Source organism: Talpa europaea (genome assembly GCF_964194135.1).
Source record: "Talpa europaea genome assembly, chromosome: 3".
Taxonomy (NCBI): domain Eukaryota; kingdom Metazoa; phylum Chordata; class Mammalia; order Eulipotyphla; family Talpidae; genus Talpa; species Talpa europaea.
The window spans coordinates 95,912,105-95,936,336 of record NC_140069.1 but is presented as its reverse complement, the minus strand read 5'-3'; the positions used below and the strand labels follow the sequence as shown (position 1 = coordinate 95,936,336).

The window sequence follows — 24,232 nt, the reverse complement described above, 5'->3', positions numbered from 1 at the left end:
TACATAGACACAAATTAAGCACATTAAACATTTAGAAGGGCAAGATTTCTGAAAGTATTCTATTTTCATTATTTGCCTAATTTAACATTACTTATTATCTCCACTTATAAAACTGGCAACTTTAATGCTTCTAAAACTAGTATCTCAACTTTAGAAAGCAATCAGGTGTTAAAAGCTGTAATGCTAAATACGAAAGCACAAAAGACTACCTGTCAATGACAAATCTCAAAAGATGCTCCTGAAACATCCAGCTCCATCTCTTAATAATGTTCAGCAAGCTCACTTTGAAAGGCTTCATGTCCACCTTGAACCAACTATCAAACACTCTGAAGTCATCGAAGTTGCTCATCTGAACATACAGAGCTTCATAAATATCAATCTGAAATTGGAAATAAAAAATAAGAATTAATTGAATCTAAAGTCAAACAACTACATTAAATGCAAAGGGGTTTCCTTGCCTGTTCTTTGAATTGTTCTAGAGTTGGTGGCTGTTCAGGTATTTCTTCGCTTGCATGAGCATCCAAATCATCAGATGATAAAGTCTGGCCATACAAAAGAAAATGCTTCATAAACTCAGTCCGGTCATCCACCCAGAGGTAAGCATATGTGTCCAGGGTATTTCTGAAGTCCAAAACTCTGCTGATAACATCCACCACTCTCTTCATTATTTCCTGCCTGACCTCCACCAGACCTAACATGTTATCCATGTCATTCTAAAGGAGAGGAAAACCACACGCTTATTAAAATCAGTGTTACTGTAACAATTATGTGAATATAACATTATTCAAAGCAATCCTTCAAAGGGAGAGTGGTTGTTAATACCAAAAACTATGTTGTTTTTTCTAAATTCTCCTTTTCCTTCTGTTCCCCAGCATTCCAATTTATTTTAGAACCATCAATATAAAAGCTGATGGCCACTAAGAGTGCAAATACCTGATAATTTTCTATTTCCAGATGTCCTGCTACTCGCTTCATTTGGGAAGACATTCTGAAACTATTGCAAAGCATTTCTTCTACCAGATCATAGAAGCCATCCCCAGCCTCTCTTTCTAAAGAAGGTTTAAACAGAATTTCTGGGGGCATTAAGATCATTTGTGCTTGAAAAAATGGTGCAGGTTTCAACTGTTTTTCTGTATTCATCAGAAAGAAGTCTAAGTCATGCATTATAGCTTGAAAAAAGCCTTCTACCACGATATCATCGATGAATTCTACATAAATCTTCCAGGTATCCAGAGAAGGATTGGCATTGAAGAGCTTCCTATTTTCCTGCAAACATACAAATATGAATAAGTGAATATAAATAATGAATATAAAAATGCTTTCTATTTCAATGATTTGTTAAAGAAAGAACTATACTTTTTGTGAAAAAAGGGGGTAATTCAATTGCCAGGTTGCAGAAACTTAAGCTAGACAGTTAATAGCAAAGCAGAATTTAGTAACATTAATTCAATTATAAAATACATTCAAAAGTCATTCTTTAATGGAAAAATCAACAGAATGACTGCTATCTTCAAATACTGACCAGTGGTACACTAGTTCCCAATGCATTCTAGATGTATTAGACCTGGGTTCTACTCTTTGCTGTTGCTGACTCTCTATGCCTTTGGATTTTGTCTTCCAGGACCCTGCCTATAAATGAAGTTTCCAAAATTGGTCCTTCAGAGAACACTGTCCTAGGACAGCCAAAGATCACAAAGTCAATCTAGTGTTATGTTCTCTAGGCCATCCCTGGAGACTCATGGTGCACACAGATCACACATTAAAGTCCTTTTAACTTTGTTGAGCCCAGGTAATTCCAAAGCTTTTTCAAAAACAAAAATGCATAAATAGTTGATGAGGCATCCTAAATGCCACAGGATAATAGCTAGCAATCCAGAGAACAACAGTGAATGGTCAGTGGCATGACAAAGATTACTGCTTAAAAAAACCGAATTTCCAGACACATCAGAATACCTCTTCTCGGAAGTATTCTCAAGGCTACTCAGGCCTTCCACAAGGCCTTTGTGGGAATCCTGCCCACTCCTTGACTTTAGACTTCTAGCCTCCAGACTCAGTGAGAATAGATGCTGCTATTTTAAGAAACCCCATTTGTAGTACTTTGTAACAATAGTCCTCCCATGCTATAAGGCAATGATCAAGGGAGAAGGGACAAATTCTTTGTCCTAACAAATGATGTTAAGTAAGGAAAATGAAAACTTTCTTTAAAATCTCGGACAACCTTAGAAGCTTTGAAACCGAAACTTTGAAATTCATATTCATTTTTTTCTTTTTGCTACACATGCTCAACACAGACTGTTAAGCATATGCAACTCATCCTCTTGTGTTTTTCTCTCAGGATGCAGGACACTGCCCCTTCTGATTTACTCACACCATTTCAGTCATTCCTTCACTGCACCTTTAGCTGGTTCTTCTTCCCCTCAGTTTCCTGAGGGTGGTAACCCCCAGAGAAAAGTTCTTTCTACTTTACTGGATCTCTTTCAGTGTCCTGCGCAGGATCTTTCGATTCTCGCTCATCCCAGGGATGACTTTAAGGCCAGTTCTTAGACCTCGTCTCTATACAATTAAATCCTGTCAGATCTCCCTATGTGCATGCCTTTTCATATCACGAATATGCTCCTGACTTCCGATTATATGTCACTCAGATGGACCTCACTCCGGAACTCCAGACTCACATTTGCAATCCTAGCCTGCCCAAAATTTCATGTTGGACAGGCATCTCTAACACATCTAAAAACCAAATCCTGGGCCTCCCCGGTGGCGCAGCGGTAGAGCGCTGGGTTGCGAAGCTGCCCGCGGCCTCTGCGGCGCCGGTTCAATCCCCGGCTGCTCCTCGGCCACCGGAGGAGGGTCCCACATGGTGCGCAGACCTCTCCTGCCGCCCGCTGCTCCCCTCAGCAGTGTACTTCGGTCCTTCTGCCTGCTCTGCTCCCCGCTCTGGCTCTGGTGAATTCTCTCACCCTCCCGCGCCTCTGACTGTACCCAGTGCATGTATAAACAAAACAAAAACAAAACAAGCAAACAAATAAAGAAAAACATGCCTCTATAAAAAAAAAATATAAAAAAATAAAAAAAATAAAAACCAAATCCTGTTTTCTCCTAAAAAATATGCTCCACCACAATCTTCCTCATTATCAATAAAGGGAAACTTCATTTTTTCAGCTGCTCAGACAGAAAACTTCAAAGTCAACCTTGACTCTTTCCTGACTCATCACAGCAAATCCTGCTAGCTTTCCCTTCAAAATACATCCAGCATATGACTGCTTTTATCACTACCACTGTGACCCACCCCATCACTATTTCTCACCTGGATTATTATAATAATCTCCTAATAATCTTCCTGTCTACCACTTTCTAGCTCCCCTGTGGTTTACACTCCACAGGAAATATTTCGAGCAAAGTCTCTGACTGCTATTTCCCCTCAGAGTAAAAGCCAAAATTCTCATAACAACCTTTCAATACTATGTGATGTACTCTTAGTCGTCACCTACCACAATTACCCTTGCAAATTCCATTCCAGGTCTGCTGGATCTCTAACTGGTCCTCAGGCCAACCATGCTCCTGCCTCAGTGCATGGGATACTGTATTTTTCACCATCTGGAACTCTGGTCTCCTTGTTAGGGGGAAAAGGATGTCCTAAAGCTAATTCCATACAGGCTTTGTGGACTCCATCCCCCCCCCCCCCCAGGCCAAAGACACTGGGAACTCCAAATCCCATCACCACCAAAGGGAAGGTGGCTGGGACCTGAGGGTGGGGTTAAGCAGCCAGGTTGGTATAAAGCCAGACACGTGGGCTTTGGATGTCCCCCATTGGCTCTCTGCCAGCTCGCAGCATCCAGCAAGCTCTGAGAATGCCTTTGGGATTCCAGGTCGGCGGATCGGGTTGGACGCATTAAAGACTTTATTTCCCTATTTTCTCCCTGAGTTGTACATTTTCCTTTTCCCTTGTAAATAAACCTTTTATTAACCTTTTGTGTGTGTGCCTGTAGTGGAGTATTAATAAGTCCCTTTTAAGCGTGCAGGTGAAGACCCACAGCCAGGCAACCTGTTCAATATTGGGGCTGCCCTATAACAGCCTGATATCTACATGACACATTTCCTTTTCCTTTCAATCCTCCCCTGAAATGTTTCCTTAGTAAAGAGGTCTTTCCAACTACCTCATATAAAACACCCCCTCAATTCCCTGTCTACCTGCTTTATTTTCCACTATTACACTTATTATTGACCTATAAAGTATTTGTTATTTTCGCTCCATCTTCGCTGACTAGAAAGTAAGCTCCATGATTCAAGGGACACTTGTTGGGGGTAGTGAAGGAGGTGGGCAGGGGTTGTTGATTTCATTTTTCTGCTTTCACATGTTTTTGTTTTATTTTGTCTCCTCTTAAACTGATAAACCTAGACTAGTGCCTGTTACTGTTTCAGTAATACAAATATTTATTTAAAGTGTTATTATTACCACCCTCAGGAGATGCTTGAGTTTCACATGAGATGAGGTAAACAAGATGGCTGATACCTGCAGGCATTCAAAAGATGTAATCCTGACAAAGATAAGGATGCCTTCTCTAGCCTTTGTTTCTTTAAAATATCTCACATTCCAAACTCTTCCCTCAGAATGAGAGTAGTGAGAATTACAGAAACTACAGGAAAATAATGTAAATTTCCTCATTTTAAAGGCTTAACAAAACCATACACAAAAAATTTCAGTCCAGTGAAAGAGTCCTATTACTGAGTTAAATACTTTGCTCTTTTCTAAACTACATGAAAAGTTTTGAAACCTTAAAAGCAATTACCTCTACCAAGCTGTGTATTTTGCAGCCATCTTCTTGGATGAGCTTGTATTTTTTAGTGAACAAATCGCCCTTGTCCTCCAAAGTGAAGACAGCCTCCCTTCTGTGCTCTCTCCTAGGAAGGAGCAGGCACTCCGACCAAGCCCTCATCATCTGCTGGATCACCTTCACGTTGCTCTGCGTGCGCTCCACTCGGTGCTGCAACTCTGTGGTTGTCGCTTTCACCTGCTCCACGTACCCCCAACAGTCATGCTGCCATGTCAGCCCTGTCGCCACTGCTTGTAGCTGCTCATCAATGGCACTGAGCTCATCTTTAATCAGGGGGTATTCAACTTCCAGAAGAGACTGTTTCAACTTATTATATCCTTGCACAAGAAGTTCAAGAATTCCAATGTACTGAGCAAAGAAAACCCCAAAACAAAAAAAGTACCAAATATGTTAGTTATTTAATCGTAAAGCCAAAAAAGTATTGTCAGGTTATATGTTAGCAATTAAAATTCAAAATATATCCATTCAAAATATGCACCTAATTTCTAAAATCACAAACCTTTAAAATAGTGTTTCTTTTTTCAAAGATGGCTAATGCTGAATTTGGTATGTCTGACTTCTTCAACATCAAAAGATATTTTACTTCTCTCAAAACAGCCACTAGCTTTTAAAAGAAAACAAAGATTAGTACATATTTTAAGAATCTCATTCTAACACAAGTTAGAATCAAAACACTTAAAATTTCATCCAATGATGACCACATTTCCAAATTGTCAAAGTGAAAAGGCTTTTGTTTCATCTGCTTTTGAAAAGCAAAACTCATACATTCCCTTTGCTGTGTAATTAAAAATAATAAAGGTATAAATCAAACTACGACCCACTGCTAAAAAAAGAATTCGAGCAAAAGATGGCAACATAGGCACATCAAAATGTGGAATGGAAGGCCACAAATGGACCCCATTCTTCTTCCAGAAATGTCAGTTCTGTCATAACATGAAGAAAACACAAACTTGTCCCAACCTGTTTGATATACTAGGGAGCAATGCGAGTACATCACAGATTTTATCTTTGCTTATCCACAATTTCATCAGCAAGCATACTAGGTGAGTGCTGAATACTGCACCCAACCAAACCCAAAGGCTTAGAAATATGCAAAATCCTCCCATGCACACATCTCAAATAACTATCAGGTATCTCAGCTCACCAGTATGTGATGAGCCACATTCATCCACATCTATTGTAAGGTCTTATGTGGTTTTTCAAACAATCCTCTTTTTTACTTCACAATAATGCACAAGTTGCAGCGTAAATATCAGTTCTTTGTCAGGAGGAAATGTCATTTACTAAAATATTTATGCATGACCTAACCTTTTTAAATGTAGTAAGCTATGCAACTGTTATTTTTTAAATTCCTATTATTTAATGTTATCACTGACACAGGTTTTTAAGTACTATACCTCTCACCCCCATTTTCCCCATAAGCCCTGTGTTCTTATTGTGCAATTTTCACAGTACTGATTTATGGGAATGCATGTATCACGCTGCGGCACACTGACTGTATCCCTAAATCACAGGTCCTGTTACTGCACAGATGCCTAAGAAGGTACACCAATTTTTCTCAAGTTATCACTCCATAGGTTAACTAATACAATATTGTTTTGTATCTTTATAATCCCCTCAGGTAGAATCATTGAAATCATTCCAAAAACATCTGAGGAATTTAGTTTCTGTAAATTGTTTTTATAAAATCAGAAGGAGAGGAAATCCTTAGTTCTCTTGGTCAAATACTTAAATGTGCTGAGATTTAGAAATAAAATTAAGTGATATTTTAATATTTTGGGGAAATGTCAAAATTTGGGTACAAATTAAGGAGGATAATTTTCCTGCTTCCTAAGTATATAAATTTGGACTGCCGAGAAAGAATGCAACCACTAAAAGGAAATATCTGATTTTCACTGTCCAAAAATTCAACCAGAGATTTAACTACTTTTTCAGTCACAGAGACTTTATAAATAGATATTCTTATATACATGCCCTTTTTCTTTTTTAAAAAAAAGATTTATTTATACAAGAACCAGGGTGCAGACCAGATGTGCGGGAGGGTGAGAGGATTCACCAGAGACAGAGTGGGGAACAGAACAGGCAGATTGACTGAAATGCACTGCTGAGGGGAGCAGCGGGCGAGACAGGAGAGGTCTGCTGCGCCATTACCTGCCCTTTACTCTAAAGCATATTCATGTAGGTAAATAGAAAAGAGCTTATTTTGCACCTCATATCTAGCAAGTTTTCAGACTTGGAGATAGGTTATTTAATATATATATATATATATACATGTTTATACATACATACATGTGTACATATATATATATATAAAAACACATACACACACAGTTGCTACAGGAAACATGAAATTTCTGTTAATTATTCTGGAATAACAAAAGATTTGTTCAATAAGGTAATTTTTCATCTGAATTACTTAACTGTTAATATAGTGACATTTATATGCTCTTTGCTTTTCTAAAAATTGTTTTATAAAAATTACCATCAATTTAACCAATGTATTCAAGCTTATTGTCCCTCTGAAAATAATTATGACAAAATTACCCTTATCTTCCCAAAGAATGGCAAAGTCTCTCATTCCTTACATTCTGTGGATTCCCTAATACTTAACTTACATGATGAAACTTTAACTAGGAATACTGGTATGTGTGTTACAAATATATATAATTCAAGCCAGAAAACAAATGATAAAAGACTAATGAGTCAATGCAGTTGAGCTAACAAAGTTGTCAGCTGAATACTTCAACTTATTAAGTATTCCCAAGTGCCAGACACTATGCTAGCCATGCAGAAAACAAAAATGAAATGAAATGGATCCAACTCTCAAGTAACTTATTATCCACTGATGGTGGGAGTGGTAAATAAACAATTACAAGGCAAAATAATAAAACAAAGATCTATTAGAAGTCATTTATAGTTATATTCCTTATAGCACAGACATTTTCCCAAAATAAAAGTAATGAATTATCAGGAACATACTTAATAATAAATGGCATCTTTAAAATATCTTAAAAACATTAAACCCCTACCTTTGAGTCAAAGTTCACACTGAGAAGACCATTTATGGCACTGAATTTAACCAACGGTTGATTCAAATTGAATTCACAGATTTCATCCACGTTACTTTTCCATTCATTATAGATATGACTTTCAAATTGGTCTAGCAAAGATGTCATTTCAACATACTTCTGATAAACTAAGGCATCTTCAGGACTTTCCAGGAATCTGTAGGAATATAGTTTTTCTACTTTCCTACACATTTGATAGATTTCAGCTAACTACTTTACAATAACAAAATGCACAGTGAAAAATATAATAAAATACACTATAAAAATCAGAAGAGAAATAATGACCCAATAATGCTTTGAATGGGCTTTGCGTCAAACGATAAATAAATAATAGGAAATAAATGAAGCTCCAATGATTTACTAAATACCAGTAACAAGATACTAAGTCCTACAGAGAAAAGAGAAATATACAAAAGTCTGTAAAAAAAAAAAAAGTGTTAATTATTGAAGAAAAAAAATAACAAAAGGCTACATACTGTGGGTGAAAAGTAAAAGTACCTGAAAACATGGAAATAGAAGAAGTTTTGAGTCCCATTAAACATATTCTAAAAGCACAGCAATACCTCCTCTCAGTGAGCTCAGCCAATGAAAAGAGTAAGGCAGAGTTTCTTTACATGTTAAAATGAACAACTAACCTCTAAAAATTGTGTCATTAAGATAATTTTACCACTTACATGTAATGCAGAGATGCAAAACTTGACCAAAACATTTGAAGTCGTTCAAGGACCTCTTTAGCCCACTTGATATTTCCTGAGGCAAATGGCATATTTTTATTAAGAACCACATTTCCATGTTCAATCTGCAAATTGATATTTTGGTGAAGAGGAAGACAGAACTCTAATCAGAGTGCATTCAAACCTTGTAAGCAATTGTTCATTTTGGTACTTTTATGGTACAAATATATGAAACACATCTGGTAAGTAATTCAATTCGTAGGAAAGTGATGGGCCTAAAGCAGTTTCTTCATCTCCATAAGGAAACTAAAGTGTGAAAGTTTTACCATCTCACACCTGTGAGAATGACTTACATAAAAAAGACTAGCAACAAGTGTTGGCAAAGATGTGTCAAAAAAAGAACCCTTATACATTGTTGGTAGGACAATAAATTGGTGTAACCATATTTGAAAATAGTATGGAGTTTCCATAAACAATAAAAACAGAACTGCCACATGACACAACAATCCCACTTCTGGATATCTAGCTGAAGAATACAGAATCACTAATTCAAAAAGGTATATATTAGTGATTCTATATTCTTAGGTTATCTACTCTCTCAGTAGTGCTGTGCAGTAAAACAGAGGGATGCATGTATCAGTAGTGCTGCAGTAAAACAGAGGGATGCATTAGATATATATATATATATGCACATATATATGCACATATATATGCACATATATAATATCTAATTTATATATATATGCACATATATATGCACATATATATCTAATACATCCCTCTGTTTTACTGCAACACTACTGATACATGCATCCCTCTTTTTTACTGCGCAGCACTACTCAGAGTGGATAACCTAAGTGCTCACTGACAGATGAGTAGAAAAAGAATATATGACATATAAACACCATGGGCTACTACTCAGCTATTAAAAAGATGAAATATTGCTATTTGCAGAAAAATGGAAAACTCGAGGGTATTATGCGAAATGAAGTCAGGAGGAGAAAGATATATATTGGATGATCTCACCTACACATGGAATATAAGGAAACAAAGCAAATGAATACAACAAAATAATAGACCAGTGACTCTGACAATAGAACTAAGGTTGCCAGCGGGAGAGGGAGGATGGTAGAAGCAGGTTGGAGGACTTTAATGGAGCACAGTGATGTTCTTATTTTTGTTTAATAAATATTAAAAAAAGAAAAATTTCGAAGGAATGGTATTCAAAACTTCAAGATTATAAAAAAAAAAAAAACTGAGGATACATTGCAGACTAACAGCCATGACAAAGGAACACATGATTTGGACTTGGACCCTTTTCTCTAAAGGACATATTGGGACACAGGCAAAACAGTGGGACTTGAAGATTTTATACTGGCAATGTATTAGTGCTAATTTTCTGATTTTGATGATGATACTGTTATCTATGAAACTTTTTATTTGCAGAAAATATCGCTAAAGTGATTTGAGTCATGGAGCATCTAGCTGGCAACCTACTCTCCAATAGCTCATGGGAAAAGATTCTTGGGTCTGAACAAGAATATAAAAATATTGCCTAAATCTAAATGTTATACTTTGAGAATGAGTCCGCTTCTTTGCTGGCCAAATTTAGACCAAATAAATCTTTCTGGATATCTTCAAGAGTAAAAAAAAAAAGAAAATGTAAATGTTTGAGTGCTTGTATCTGATCTTCAGAGATCATTAAATACAGTTCCAGCTGATGGCCATTATGCACAAAAACAGTACTGTGGATGTGCTTAACTTTATCCCCCACTTACCTGTTTCATGTGTTCATTATACAATTGCTTACACATATCCAACTCTGCATTAAACATGTGCACCAGTGTACTATAATGTGGGCTGAAAATTTCCATGACAACTGGTTTCTCTAAAAAATTTCCAAATACGGTCAAAAGCTATAAAAATCAAAGTTAAAGAAAGGTTAGAACTATGGATTTTTAACACTAATACTCAGCTCACTAATTGCCCCATTAAACCTTTTACCTGGGTAGAGAGAGCAAAAATCTAGAACCCTAGAAATATTCTGCAGTGTTTCTAAATCTAAAACCTACTTCTGTGCCTATCCATCCCATAAAGCAAATTCTAAAGGTCAGTTGCATTCCTCAGTGGAAAATGAAAGGAGTGAGAAATGAACCCTTCTGCAAACAATCTATGTGCAATTTATACTTCTTCCTGGTGGGCACCAGGAAATGTTTTAGAAAATGCTTTGTGATCTAAGTACTAAGCACAATTTCTGTACCTGAATATCCATAGTCCACACCATTAATAATTAGATGGAATGCACCAGTTACAGTGACTGTCCTGCCCATGGCCACCCATACTCCATACCACACTTCCCAGTGACCCCCAGAATGGTAGACTTGGACAGCAGAGGCAGTCTGTCCCAAGACAACCATTCCACAAGTGGACAGTTCCTTGGATGTGCATGTCCAGGCTCAAACCAGTGCCTTCAGTTAATTAGAGTCTCTTTCTCAGAAGGACAATTCGGGCATGGCAGACTGAAGCTAAGTCAGCAAAATTTTGTGCAAGCAAACTACTAGAAGCCAATGAGGAAGGAGAGAAGAGAGCAGACACATGAACAGGACCACATTGCCAGCAAGCAGTAGAGTGAAGGTCCACAAACTCCTAAGTTTATTCCATGGAACCCCCAGATCTCAAACTAACCTTTACCCCCAGTTTCTACAACACCAAGCTATCTGGGGAGCCTAACCTTGGATTCCCATTAGCCTCCTGGCTTGTTTTCTGCTTGGAGTCTGTGTGCTAATGTGAAGCAGCTTTCCTTGCAAGAAAAATACTGTAATTAATCAAATATTCTTGCATAACCAATGCTTATATGGTGCTGATTATGTACCCAGAACTATAGTCTTAAGAATGCTGTTTCACATAAGGAAACAGTGATGGGGATGGAGTAATATGCACCCCAACACACAGGCTGAAGGCAGAGCCACCACTTGACAAGGACAGTCTGCAACAAGGTTTGCTGTGCTTCCTGTTAGGCCTCTTATCCACCAAGGTAGTGTTTAAAATTTTGTTACTTGCTCACTCTGTGTGGTTTTCATAAAATGTTAGTAGGCATGTTATATACAGTAGAAACCTGGTAGCCTAAGTTTGTGCCTTATAAGCAAAGGACAGGGTTTTGCTTTTCCTCTTAGGGAAACAGGATCTATTCTCCAAATTTTGTTATTACAAAGCAGCTTCACTCAAACATTTTATAAACATTTACAAAAACCAAATTCACTGAGGCAAAAATCAACACAATGAGAATACAAACTGAAATGTAATTCTAAACAGATCTGAGGGACCAATTTAGATATCCACTGCCTGGCCCCCCTTTTTTCCCTGGTAATATAATTTGTTAAGTACTGCAGAAACTAAGTATTTTAAGTCTGCTTGGTTAGCTGTTACCTAGGAAAATGCAAATTAATAAATTTCCTTTCACTACCACAGTTTTGAGTTTGGACTTGACATTAAAATTCAAAAACACCGCCACATAGATTTAACCAAGAACACATACTCTGACAACAGTAGGGAAACACATTTATTTCACAACTTTTGTTTTCAATCACTTATTATATCAACCACAACTGAAACAAATCAAGAAGCTTCCTAGCTACATCTCCTCTTGCCTACCTGGTATGCTTAGTGAGACTTAACTCCAAGTGTAAGAGAGGAAAGAGAAAATGTCACTTGAGGAGGTTGTAAATCACAAAGCAGTATTAAGAAAAGCCTTAACCCTTTAGGCAATATAAATGGTCATAATTTTTCAATATCAGATATATAAAAACTACCATCCAGGATGAGAACAAAGGTCATTTAACCTCCTGCTTCCCTGTCATGGTAGAACTAAGAGTGACTTTATGAAGAGTATAGACTTTGTCCTTCACATCAGCCTCAAAAGGTTCAAGATTGACTCCCACTATGTGCTTCATTCCTATATATTCCATTTGAGATCTGTAAGGTTTACCCTCATTTTCTTCTACTTCTCAGTTCCATTATGTAATATCGCTTTTCATAACACTGCTCAAAGTAGTACCTATTTATAATTTTCCTAGCTTGGCTGCTTTCAAAGATATTTTTAATCTGTTGCCATCTGAACCATACACACTTCACCATTTTATAGTTTTCAATTATATTGTCCGAAGACTTTTCTGATACCTTTTTGTCTTACAAACTTATGTCTACCTTCATGTAAACACAATGTAAACTTTAGGGAACCACTCATTAGTATTTGTGTGTGTATGTGTGTGTGTGTGCCAACACCACAGGTTTTAAAATACGCTTTTATACTACAGTAAAATAATGTTTGATTCCAGTGACTTTCCTGAGCACGTCTTTTCTAAGAGCAGGCATTGAATTATGGTCCTCAGAGAACAGTCTACAAATATTGATTCCCTAGGACACACAATAATGAAAGGCCAAAGTTCATTATCCTATACTTACAATAGAAATCATTTTCTCCCTAAATATCCAACCTATAATTTTTTCCTTTGCCACTTACTCTTCCTGCAGTTTACCTTTCTTAGTGTGTCATTTCAGCATGTTGATTAGTTCTAGTCTCAAGCACTCAAGTGCCTGCTTTATATACAGTACTGCAAAAGGCAATCTACATATAATGAGAACGGTAAGATGATGTTCCATCCCTATAGAACTTACAAAGGCAGAATCTCATATTTTCCAGTGGACACAGTGCAAGTATGTTGAACGTTAAAGAAAAAAATCTGACATAAGGTAAGATAAAGTTGTTTAAAAAATAACTGGCATGTACTAAAATAGAAACCATATTAATGGTTGTGAGAAGGAAGAGACTCAAATTAGAAAAAATGCATTTACTTCTGTAAATGTGATTTCTTTCTTCCAGTTATTTCTAAAGAAGGAAAGTAGTTCCAGTAACAGAGAATATGACTGACTACTACAAAGCCATTAAAAATAATATTGTTGAGGGCCTCCCCTGGTGGTGCAGGCATTGAGCGCAGTGCCTGTGAAGCTGTCCGCAGCCTCTGCAGTGCTGGTTCAATTCTGGCCTACCTGCGAGGATCCCACATGGCGCAGCAGACCTCTCCTGCCACACCTACTGCTCCCCTCAGCAGTGTATTTCGTCAGTCTGCCTGTTCTGTTCCCCGCTCTGTCTCTGGTGAATCCTATCATCCTCCCACACATCTAGCCTGTACCCCAGTTCTTGTATAAATAAATAAATCTTTTAAAAAATAATATTGTTGAATTCTGTTATAAAAGCAAGGGAAATAGGCCTCCCTTGGTGGCAGAGCAGTTGAGTGCTGGGCTGTAAGGCTGCCCGCAGCCTCTGCAGCGCCGGTTCATTCCCTGGCCACCAGTGAGGGTCCCACAAAAAAAAAAAAAAAGGCAAGGAAAATATTTATGATTTGCTGCTAAGTAAAAAAAGGTTCCTAGGATCAGAATATATCACTTTAAATATGTAAGCATAGTTAGCTCAAAAAAAGAGTAGTAAGAATTAAATATAATAGTAATTTCTAGGAGATGGACTTACAAGTTGTTTTATTTTATAACAGACTATATATAACAACTAATACCATCTCAGTTTCATTGAAGAGCTCTTAAAAATCAAGGAACTATTTTATCTTTGAGAATTCTCCAAGTTGAAATGCTTGACTGGGACCAGAAGACATGAGCAGCATTCAACACCACCTGACCAATTAATTTGAATTTGAAGGGCAAAATAAAAAAAAATCTCATATAAAATGTGTGTGTGTTATACCATTTTGCAATTTCATTTTCAATGAATTAAGCTCATCATTCTGTAGTCATGTTTCTTCTGATAATGGTTTCAATTCCTCTTGTGGGATGTCACCTAAATTTTGCATTCACTTGCAATTCTTTGACAAGCAAGTTTCACATGGTTTCCCTGTTGCCCATGCTATAAGCTTTCCATTGGAAAGACTAGGAAGACACTTTTCTTATATACAACTCTAAAAACATACATAGCCTAGTTTACCAGTTCTACAACAAACATTCTCTCATGTTTTAACAATTCTGGAATTGGATATTATATAATCAATGGCATCACAATTCTCAGCAGCACTTTTCTTTGATACACAAAATGATGATGTATCCAATAGTCTGTGGTGTCTTATGCCTGAGAAATTTAGTATATAAATTGCTACTTGTTTCAGTCAAAGCAATAAAGTGGGCTGGTGAATATAATGTGCAAATAATGGCAATAGAAAGAAATTCTTGAATTAACATTTTCATCACTCAATGTGGTTTAATTTTGAATAGTATTTTGTTGGTCATGCAAAACTTGCTGTAAAGGTAATGAAAACTAAAAGACTGTGAATACAAGAAAAGCTCAATGGTTAAACATCCTAAAACTGACCTTGTCCAAAGTAAACTTCATTATTCAAAGTTTATAATTCAGTGAGCTATGAAGAGAATGTGACCAGTTAATAGTTTACCTGGACCAGAAAGAACATATTCATTCCATTCATCTAATAGTTTGATTTAGTCATTAATGGAATTTTTTATGATTATTTCTTCAGAACTAACCTTAAATGCAGCTTCTAAACCATTACAGTTAAAGAAACCTTCACAAAGGATTGTCCCAAGTCTTCTGTCAAAATCCAAAATTTTGGATTTAAACACGACATAATCACTTTCAAATTCCTGCCAAATGCAAAACAAAATATTAATAGGAAAGAATCCAATAGTGAAAGTAGTAATCACAGGAGCATGATGACTCCCCCCTTCTTTGAATTAATCTATTTTTTAATAACAGGAGTCCAGAGAACCTCAGGATGGAGCTATTTCTGAGTAATAGTTCACCGTGGGGGCTTACAGGGACCATTGTATGTTTAAGTTTATCAGTTCAGACCACATATCAGTACTTTGTCAATCAGTCCTTCTTCCTCACAAACCACTTTACCAATAAAACAGCAGAGCTTTACAAAAAATTTAAAAAAACACCTACTCTCATCATAACTTTAATATATCTTCAAGCTTAGAGATTTTTAAATTTTGTGTTCATGGAGCAAAAAAATACCTATCAGGAAATACTCTTGCTTTAAGTGAAAATTAAAATCCACTGGTCTATAAGAAAGTATCATCAAAGCAACAGCAAGACAGAATTCTCCTCTTACATTTTTCAGTTTCCTATTAATGTGCAGTTAATAACCCTGGTTTCCTAATCCATAACCACCTACTCCCATAATTAAGAAGAAACTGAAAATAACTAGCATCCTAATAGCATTGTAATTCACAGTCTTCTATGAAGTCATCCCAGAAATTCAGAAATAATAATAATTTGTAGTGCACGCCTCTGGAGTGCACTACACATTTGAGTCCTATGCTACCTCCATAAACAATAATAGTAACGACAACATGTATTCAACTCTGTTTTAAATACTTCATATTATCAACTCAATTCTTATAACACATGACATAGGAAATACCTCCCCTCCCCCATTTTATAGATAACAAAACAGAAATTAAGTAGCTTGCACACTGTCATAGAGTTGGTATATGACAAGGTCAGAATTTCAAGCCAGATAATCTCACTCCAAAGCCCACATTCCAACAATGACATTTCTATGCTTTTGTAAAGGAATGAGCCTTATGCTGAATTTAACATGCACTGAAAAATATTATAACAAAGTTCTAGCACACTATGACAAATACTGCAATACTATATTTAGCATCAAGAGAAATCTCTGTTTCTCTGAAATTGGAGCCAACAGCTCTTCTTTCAAGGATCACTGACTTTTAAAAGTAAACACAACTTTCCAGCAAGTTGTAACAAGCCTAACTTACCCTTTTTCAGTATGACAACAAAGAACAGGCAACTTAAGATCCTCAAACATATTTGAACACTGACTAAATAACATTTCAGGGAAGTGAAAAAATGCTAATCTCTATCCAGGAGATCTTTCTTTTTCAACCTTTGTTTTTTTAAATCATGCATTCAAACAAATTCTGAACCACTGATGGGAACTTTCCCATAAGAAGTCCCACAAGCTTAACCAAGGAAGTAAAGGACCTGTACAATTAAAAGTATGACATTGTTGAAACTGCAGATGATATAAAGAAATGGAAGATGTTCCCTGTTCATGAATTGGAAGAATTCATATTGTTAAAATGGCCACCTTACCCAAGTGATATACAGAGTCAATGCAACCCTATCAAAGTTCCAAAGGCATTCTCCAAAGAAATAGAACAAATATTGATGAAATTCATATGGAACCACATAAAACCTCAAATAACCAAAGCTCTCCTGACTAAAAAGGAGGAGAAAGGAGTTGTCATACTCCCAGACTTCAAAACACATAATAATTAAAATAGTATAGTACTGGAACAAAAACAGACACACAGACCAATGGAATTGAATAGAAAACTCAGAAATAAAGCCACACACATATGGACAACTAATCTTTGACAAAAGAGCAAAGAATATGCAAAGGATAGTTTGTGCAACAAATGGTGCTAGGAAATGGGACTGCCACATGTAAAAGAATGAAACTAGATACTACCTCATACCATGTACAAAAAAACAACTCAAAATGGGTAAAAGAATTGCACATAAGACCTGAAACCATAAAATATATAGAAAAAATAAATAGGTAAAACACTGCATGACACACATCTCAATAACACCTTTAAAGATTCATCCCCCAAAGGGGCCTCCCTGGTGGCGCATGGGTTGAGGACAGCACTATCAGCTGTAACCAGCCACTGTGGCACAAGTTCAATCCCCAGCCAGCCAGGGAGCAGCCCACATGGTGCAGGAGACCTCTCCTATCTCACCTGCTGCTCCCCTCAGCAGTGTATTTCAGTAGATCTGCCTGTTCTGTTCCCCACTCTGTGGTGAATACTCTCACCCCCCTGTACTTGTGGTCTACACCCCAGTTCTTGTATGCATGAAATAAATATTTTTTTAAAGATTTATTTATTTATTTATTTATTTATTTATACAAGCATTGGGTACAGTCAGAAGTGCAGGAGGGTGAGAGAATTCACCAGAGCCAGAGTGGGGAGCAGAACAGGCAGACTGATGAAATACACTGCTGAGGGGAGCAGCGGGCATTGCAGGAGAGGTCTGCGCACCATGTGGGACCCTCACAGGCGGCCGGGGATCTAATTGGTGCTGCAGAGGCCGCGGGCAGCTTCGCAGCCCAGCGCTCAACTGCTGCACCATGGGGGAGGCCCAGTAAATAAATCTTTTAAAAAACAAAATACTCATCCCTAAAGCAAAGAAAGTGAAGGAAAAGATAAACAGTTGGGATTACATCAAACTAAAAAGCTTCTGTACATGTAGAATCTTCTATGGTGAAAAAAATAAAAAGCTTCAGTATAGCAAAAGAGACATTAACCAAAATAAAGAGACACTCTACTGATTGGGAGAAAGTTTTTGCACTGCATACAAATGATAATCAGGGACTGTTCACAAAGATCTACAAAGAACTCACACAACTCAACAAAAACAAAGTAAACAATTCAGTCAGAAAAATGGGCAGAAGAGCTAAAAAGATGCTTCTCCAAAGAGGAAATGCAAATGGCCAACAGGTACATGAAAAAATGTTCAACATCACTTATAATCAGTGTAATGCAAATCAAAACTACAATGAGATACCACCTTACATCAGTGAAAATGGCACATATTAAAAAACTAACAACAATGAATGTTGGCAAGGATATGGAGAAAAAGGAACTCTCCTACACTGCTGGTGGGAGTGCAAACTGATTCAAACATTATGGAGAGCTGTGTAGAAGTTCCTCAAACAGAAGTAAGCAAAAATGTGAGTTAAGGTTTGGCACAGTGCCCAGTACCTAGCACTTGCTCAGTAAATATTAATTAGCTGATAAACAGAGACTAAGTGGAACCAAGGGGTGTCCCTCAAGAGTAGCCATGCTTAGTTCCTCACCATCTGGGGAAATTTAATCAAGTAGCACCTCAGGGTGTCAGCCAAACAAAATTGCCAAGTCTACAATTAGTTGTTAAACATGAACAATTAAGGAAGCAAGTCTCTCCCTGCTATTGTCTGTATCTCAAACAGTCCCACAGGATGAAGTCAAAGAAAATACCTAAAGTGAACTCTCCATTTAATAGTAATAACTAAGAAACCCAAAAACACATCTATAAACCTGGGAGAGTCCCATGTCCAGTAAATGACCCACAGTGGCAGACCTTTGCCACACCAACAGCTCAAAGCCTAATTAATAGGTTTGAGATTGATGAAGAGAGAAAAGTAAATAGTACTCCCAAAATTACCAGTGATTATTTCTTTGATTTACTAGAAAATATTTAAATAATTTCTACACCAAGCTACAGGAAGGCTGATTATGATATACTCAACTGTTATGTTATTAGCATTAGAATATATTCAGTGGGGACTGAGGTATACAGGGGGTGTATGCAGTAGGAGGGGAAGGGTATGTGGGTGGGTGTGTGCCATGTGAATACACTTGCATGAATATACTAAATTGCTTGCTAAATTAATGTCTCAAAGATTACTGATTTCACCATATGATCAGAGTACAATGAATTCAGCTAAAGAGCACCAAAATCACAGCTTATTAAGCAAAAATATGTAATCGTTGCAATATTCTGAAGAAACACTGAAAACCAGGACACATTCATAAAAAGCAAAGGTCTTCTTCAACACAAGTATATTGATTAAATAAACTTTTAGTTAAATCACCTTTTGATTTCAAAGAATGTGCAAGTCAAGGAGTTTCTAGATGCTATTCTAAGGCAAGATAATCAGGAGGATGAAGAGGAACCTCAAGGGCAGGTTATCTATACTCTCAACCCAGACCTGGAGACCAGAGGTAAACACTGTCCATGTTATTGGCAAAATAAAATAGGGGTCTAAAACCAACATACAGGGGTCTGAATACCAAAATACAAATACTGAGCAGAAAAACATGTCAAGAACAAATGAATTTTCTATTCTTACATGTGACTGTGCAGGCTTTGTGCAGACAGGGGCATAAAAAGCAGAAACTTTGGCATTGCTGAGGTAGTCATCAGTTAAACCTGGCCAACTCTGGCTCTTTACAATACAGCCAGGTTTTGTAATTATGAAGAAATCAAGACTCTGCTGCTATTTGAATGCACCCTTGGGTCCTGAGCACACTAGGTCTCACCCTCTGCTGCTTGGCTGCTCAGGAGAGCTGAGCTGAGTCTCTCTTAAGAGTCCCATTACATCGTGAGCACGGAGTGCCTGCCAAGTGCCAGAAGCTTGCCCGGCTCTGGGGAAGCACTCAGGCTACCCATCACCACAGTGCTAGGCTCCTGCCTCTCCACAAATTAGCAGGGACACACAATGGCATTACCATTGAGTCCATTTCTCAAAAACTGACCACAGTTCAGAGGTTTAAGGCTGCCCATCACATTCTTCCAGAGCTGACATATTGCCCATAACCATTTAAAAGAACTGATTATTGGTTAAAAAAAAATACAACAGTGAATAAATTCACATTTTACAGAGAACAGTGAGGATGGAAACTAAATCATATATTTTTTTTTTGTACCCAGACTTCAACTGTTCTTGCAAACACTAAAATGAAGCTATTTTTATCCTGGAGCTGCAGGGATGCTCACAGGTTACTCCCTGGCTACTAACATGCTGGGATGCTGGGAGGGACAGAAAACAGAAGCAGTTTAAATCTGAAAGCTTCCCCCTACTCCCTGAGGCAGAAATGTGAACTTGCAAATACCTCTAGTGAATAAGAATAAATGAGACATCAGATATGTTAATAATATATGGAGTAAATGTGGTGAAACTAATTGTCCAACTAGAACCTGAAAAATTATCTAGTGACTCAGGAAAAGGTTAAAATAAAAATACTAGGTACATGGACATTGTATTATCAGATAAAAATAAGCTATGTGGAAAGTTCCCTTTCAATAGACATGAACAACAAACAAGTCCAGACCACAGTCACTAGAAACAGTTGCAAATGGAAATCTCAAAGGCCTCAGTTCTGGCCTCTGATCTACCACTAAAAGGCTGAGCTTTGAGGCAAGTCATTTAACCTCTCTTCTTCCACAGAGCCTGGACTGGATGGTACCTATTATCACTGCGACCTATCACCCTTTCCAGCTTTAAAATTATAGGACTCTATGAAATGAAAATGCAAAGATACAGTATTACCATGTTATTGCAATCAGATGGGTCATAAGTGCTCTGTTTAAAAACTTTACAGAGTTCTGTAAATTCTTCACACATCTCATGGATTTGTTCATTTAAAATTGCTCCCTTGGTACCACCAAATTCAAGTCTTTCCAGCTTTTCAAATTCCAATATGGTGACAAATATATCCTTCATAAAAACATAGTACAGTAAATCTCTTTCCACCATTTTGTGCAACAAAATAACAGTTTACATTCAAAACTGGAGAGTCAATGGACACTTACATAACACAAAATAAATATTAATGACTTGAACAAAGTTAACAAGGATGTAAAACAATGGTACATCATTAAAAAAAAATCAAAGTAACTGCTAATTTTTAAATTCAAATTCCCATTTTCACATTTGCTGATAATTATCCAACAATACAGGCACTGCCTAACTGACCATAGCTAAACATGACTCCCTAATTTTATGTCCTTCTAATCATGTCAGATTGCCAGGTAATATCCAAAACTTATTTTCAGCCTCCCACACCTTGCAATGAATCAGTTCCCTTATTGGAAGGGAGCTTAGGAAACTGTTAGAAAAGGGTAATGTGAATTGTTTGTAGTTATTCATTTAGTGCTCAGACTTTAAAAGGCATCCAGGCTGATTTTAGTGATAACGAAAATTTTCAAAACATGAGGCTCTAATTTTGAGCATAGTCAACAAATTTCATAACAAAAAAATGTCCAAGCTTAAGACAAAGAGTTACAATACTTTACAAAGAAAATAAGGCAGAACCATTACTGCAAACTTTATAAACTCTCTTAGCCAGTTGGCATGTGGATGCTAATACATGTGGGTTTCCATTCAATATTTAGTGTTAGGTATTTAAAATGATAGAGTCATGTGTTCATGCTCTATATTAATAAAGGGTTTTAATGGTTTTGTAGAATATACTAAAAGACTGCAACATTTTAGGCTATCAAATGGGTAGCATTATGGAATCCCAATAATAATCACTAAACACAGAGGAAAAAGGAGATCAGTTTATAGATTCCTGATTTACAACTGCATTCCAGGAACTTAGGTTAAGTCGAATCACTGGTTACATGGAGATTCACTTAAGCTCAGTATAATAAAAGGATCAAAGTGAATTTTTAAAAAGTCAAACTATCTTCAAAGCACTGGCTTTTTGATGGTCTCTTAAGAAGCAAAAAGAAAGGAGACCTCCCTCTTCCACCCAAATAAAATAAAATGTTCCCTGAATCATATAAACGCTAGGATTTTTGAGTCTACCTACAAAATGAATAAACTACAAATCAATAAATGAATACCTCTATTTTCATGAAACGGTCAAGAAATGTGTCAAATCTTTGAAACACCAGATGAGACTGGAAATCCCATGGTTTCAACTTCTTATTTCCAATAAAACAGCTTGGCAATCCTTTTCTATAGTTGAAAAAAGAATTTCTGAAAGTCTTTAAGATGTTAATGGCCACCTGCACCTTTTCCAGGGAGTCTTCAATTTCTCCTTTCAAAAGGTCTTCAGGAGAAAGGTAAGCTATTGCCTAGGATTTAATGAAGGGAAACAATGATCAAAAATATGTAAAATATGTTTAGTGTTTTTTGACTAAAAACACGTTTCAAAAACTATTATTTACTTTCTTTTTTAAAAAAGATTTATTTATTTTTGCATACAAGAGCTGGGGTACAGGCCAGAGGTGCGGGGTGGGGGTAGAGGGTGAGAGGATTCACCAGAGATAGAGTTGGGAGCAGAACAGGAGGACTGACTGAAATACACTGCTGAGGGGTGCAGCAGGTGAGTCAGGAGAGGTTTGCTGCGCCATGTGGATTGCTCCATGGTCGGCCCCGGGATTGAAATTGTGCTGCAGTAGTTGTGGACAGCTTCACAGTGCTGATGCTTAACCCCTTGCACCACCAGGGAGGCCCTATTATTTTTTTTAATCAATCATTTTTAAATGAAAATATATAGAACTGGGTCAGCAATGTGGTGAAACAGCACAAATTCCAGAAATTCAGGCATTTGGTTTCAATGACATATACATTAAAAAAAACCTACAGGAGACATACAATTCCTGGATTTACACATATTAGCAATGACTAAAGTTTTGCTAAGATTCACAGATATGAAGACTACCATGTCATCAGAATATGTATAGATATTTCTGCCAACATATATTTTGCACAATTTTTTTTCATATAAATTAATCCATTCAATCCATGGTTTTTTGGTCACTTTACTTAGTAGCAAGGGTCACTTGCCCAGGTGAGAAATGGACAAAATAGGTGGGCATGCCACTGATAATTCTTTTAGGTTGCAAGCTTTCTTTTAAACATCATTGTAGACCTTGAAATTTAGCTGAAATATGCCTCATGAACTAGTTTTGAACAGAGGAAAGGGAAAGGAGAGAGGATTAAGACGACCAGCAGATCCATGTAACACTGATCTAAATCTCATAGAACCATCATCAAGTTTCCTTCCAGTTCTTCACTCCCCATTTTTATCATGAACATTTAGAATTTCCCTCTCTGGAGACCTCAATTCTAAAGGCTCTTTTGCATGCCATTTTTTTCCTGATGCATTTTAACTTCATTTAAATTACAAGTCTGATCCTGTGTTTTTAATTATGTGGTTGCTTAGGAAGTTGTTAGAGATCTCAATAGAGAATGTAAAAAAGCCAAAACTGAGCATAACACAGCAGATGAAAGGATTTCTCCCCCATAGAACTATTACCCTCATTCTCCTGTTAATGGATAAGTTTTACATGCAATATATATTCGATCATAATGTATAAAGTAAAAAGGAAGCCATTTAGTGTCTAAAAACCTTCCTGATTAGAATCCTTCAAGTTCTAGGTTTAGATTGCCAGTACATGCTCTTAATTTTCACTCAGGATGGGTGGAAAATTAACTCTACATGAAGCCGCTGACATTTCCACACAGAACAGGGAAGAGAATTACCAGTAATCCCTCAGCAAATGTGAGTTTTAGAACAATTTACGCTTTGGTATGGACAGTGGATTCCACATACTGTTATCTACATATATTCTTTATAGTAAGAGCGTCCTCGTCCTTTTAAGTAACTAAAAAATCTATAGGTGTGACTCAGTTGCTTCCTGTTTCAGCAGCCCCTTGTAACCTCATTATCTACATCTAAAATAACTTCTCTTGGGTAAGTCATCTGTATACACATGACTGTTCTTCTTAGCTGACAGTCATAGCAAGTAACATCCTGCGTATACAACCCACTGTTGAAAAAAACTTCCAAAGTCAAAGGTACAGTACTATATATCCTAGAGTGGAAAATCCAGTCTATACTTTTCATTGAGCAGCACTGTATGGGAAAGAAGACTGACACAATACAATGAACTACTGAGGGGGCCACTAACTACTTTTATGACATTAGTTGTTTCAAAGGACCTCAGCTGCCTTATCTGCAAACAAATAGAGATGTATTCAGTGAACCTCAAAATCTCTTCTAGCTTTGGGCCTCCCCTGGTGGTGCAGCGGTTGAGCGCTGGGTTGTG

The 24,232-nt window shown here is 37.1% G+C and overlaps 1 protein-coding gene across 1 annotated transcript in view; it reads right to left on the bottom strand.

Annotated features, from left to right (window-relative positions):
- The window catches only part of DNAH11 (dynein axonemal heavy chain 11), a gene marked incomplete at its 5' end in the record, with an annotated part of 290,362 nt that overhangs the window by 249,730 nt on the left and 16,400 nt on the right, over positions 1–24,232 (bottom strand). The window contains 11 exons of the mRNA XM_084230443.1: positions 210–379; positions 459–713; positions 934–1,266; positions 4,788–5,180; positions 5,332–5,436; positions 7,862–8,057; positions 8,575–8,699; positions 10,353–10,490; positions 15,115–15,231; positions 20,718–20,885; positions 22,019–22,252. Of these exons, the coding sequence (XP_084086569.1) occupies positions 210–379; positions 459–713; positions 934–1,266; positions 4,788–5,180; positions 5,332–5,436; positions 7,862–8,057; positions 8,575–8,699; positions 10,353–10,490; positions 15,115–15,231; positions 20,718–20,885; positions 22,019–22,252 (2,234 nt within the window). The remainder of the gene's footprint in view (positions 1–209; positions 380–458; positions 714–933; positions 1,267–4,787; positions 5,181–5,331; positions 5,437–7,861; positions 8,058–8,574; positions 8,700–10,352; positions 10,491–15,114; positions 15,232–20,717; positions 20,886–22,018; positions 22,253–24,232) is intronic.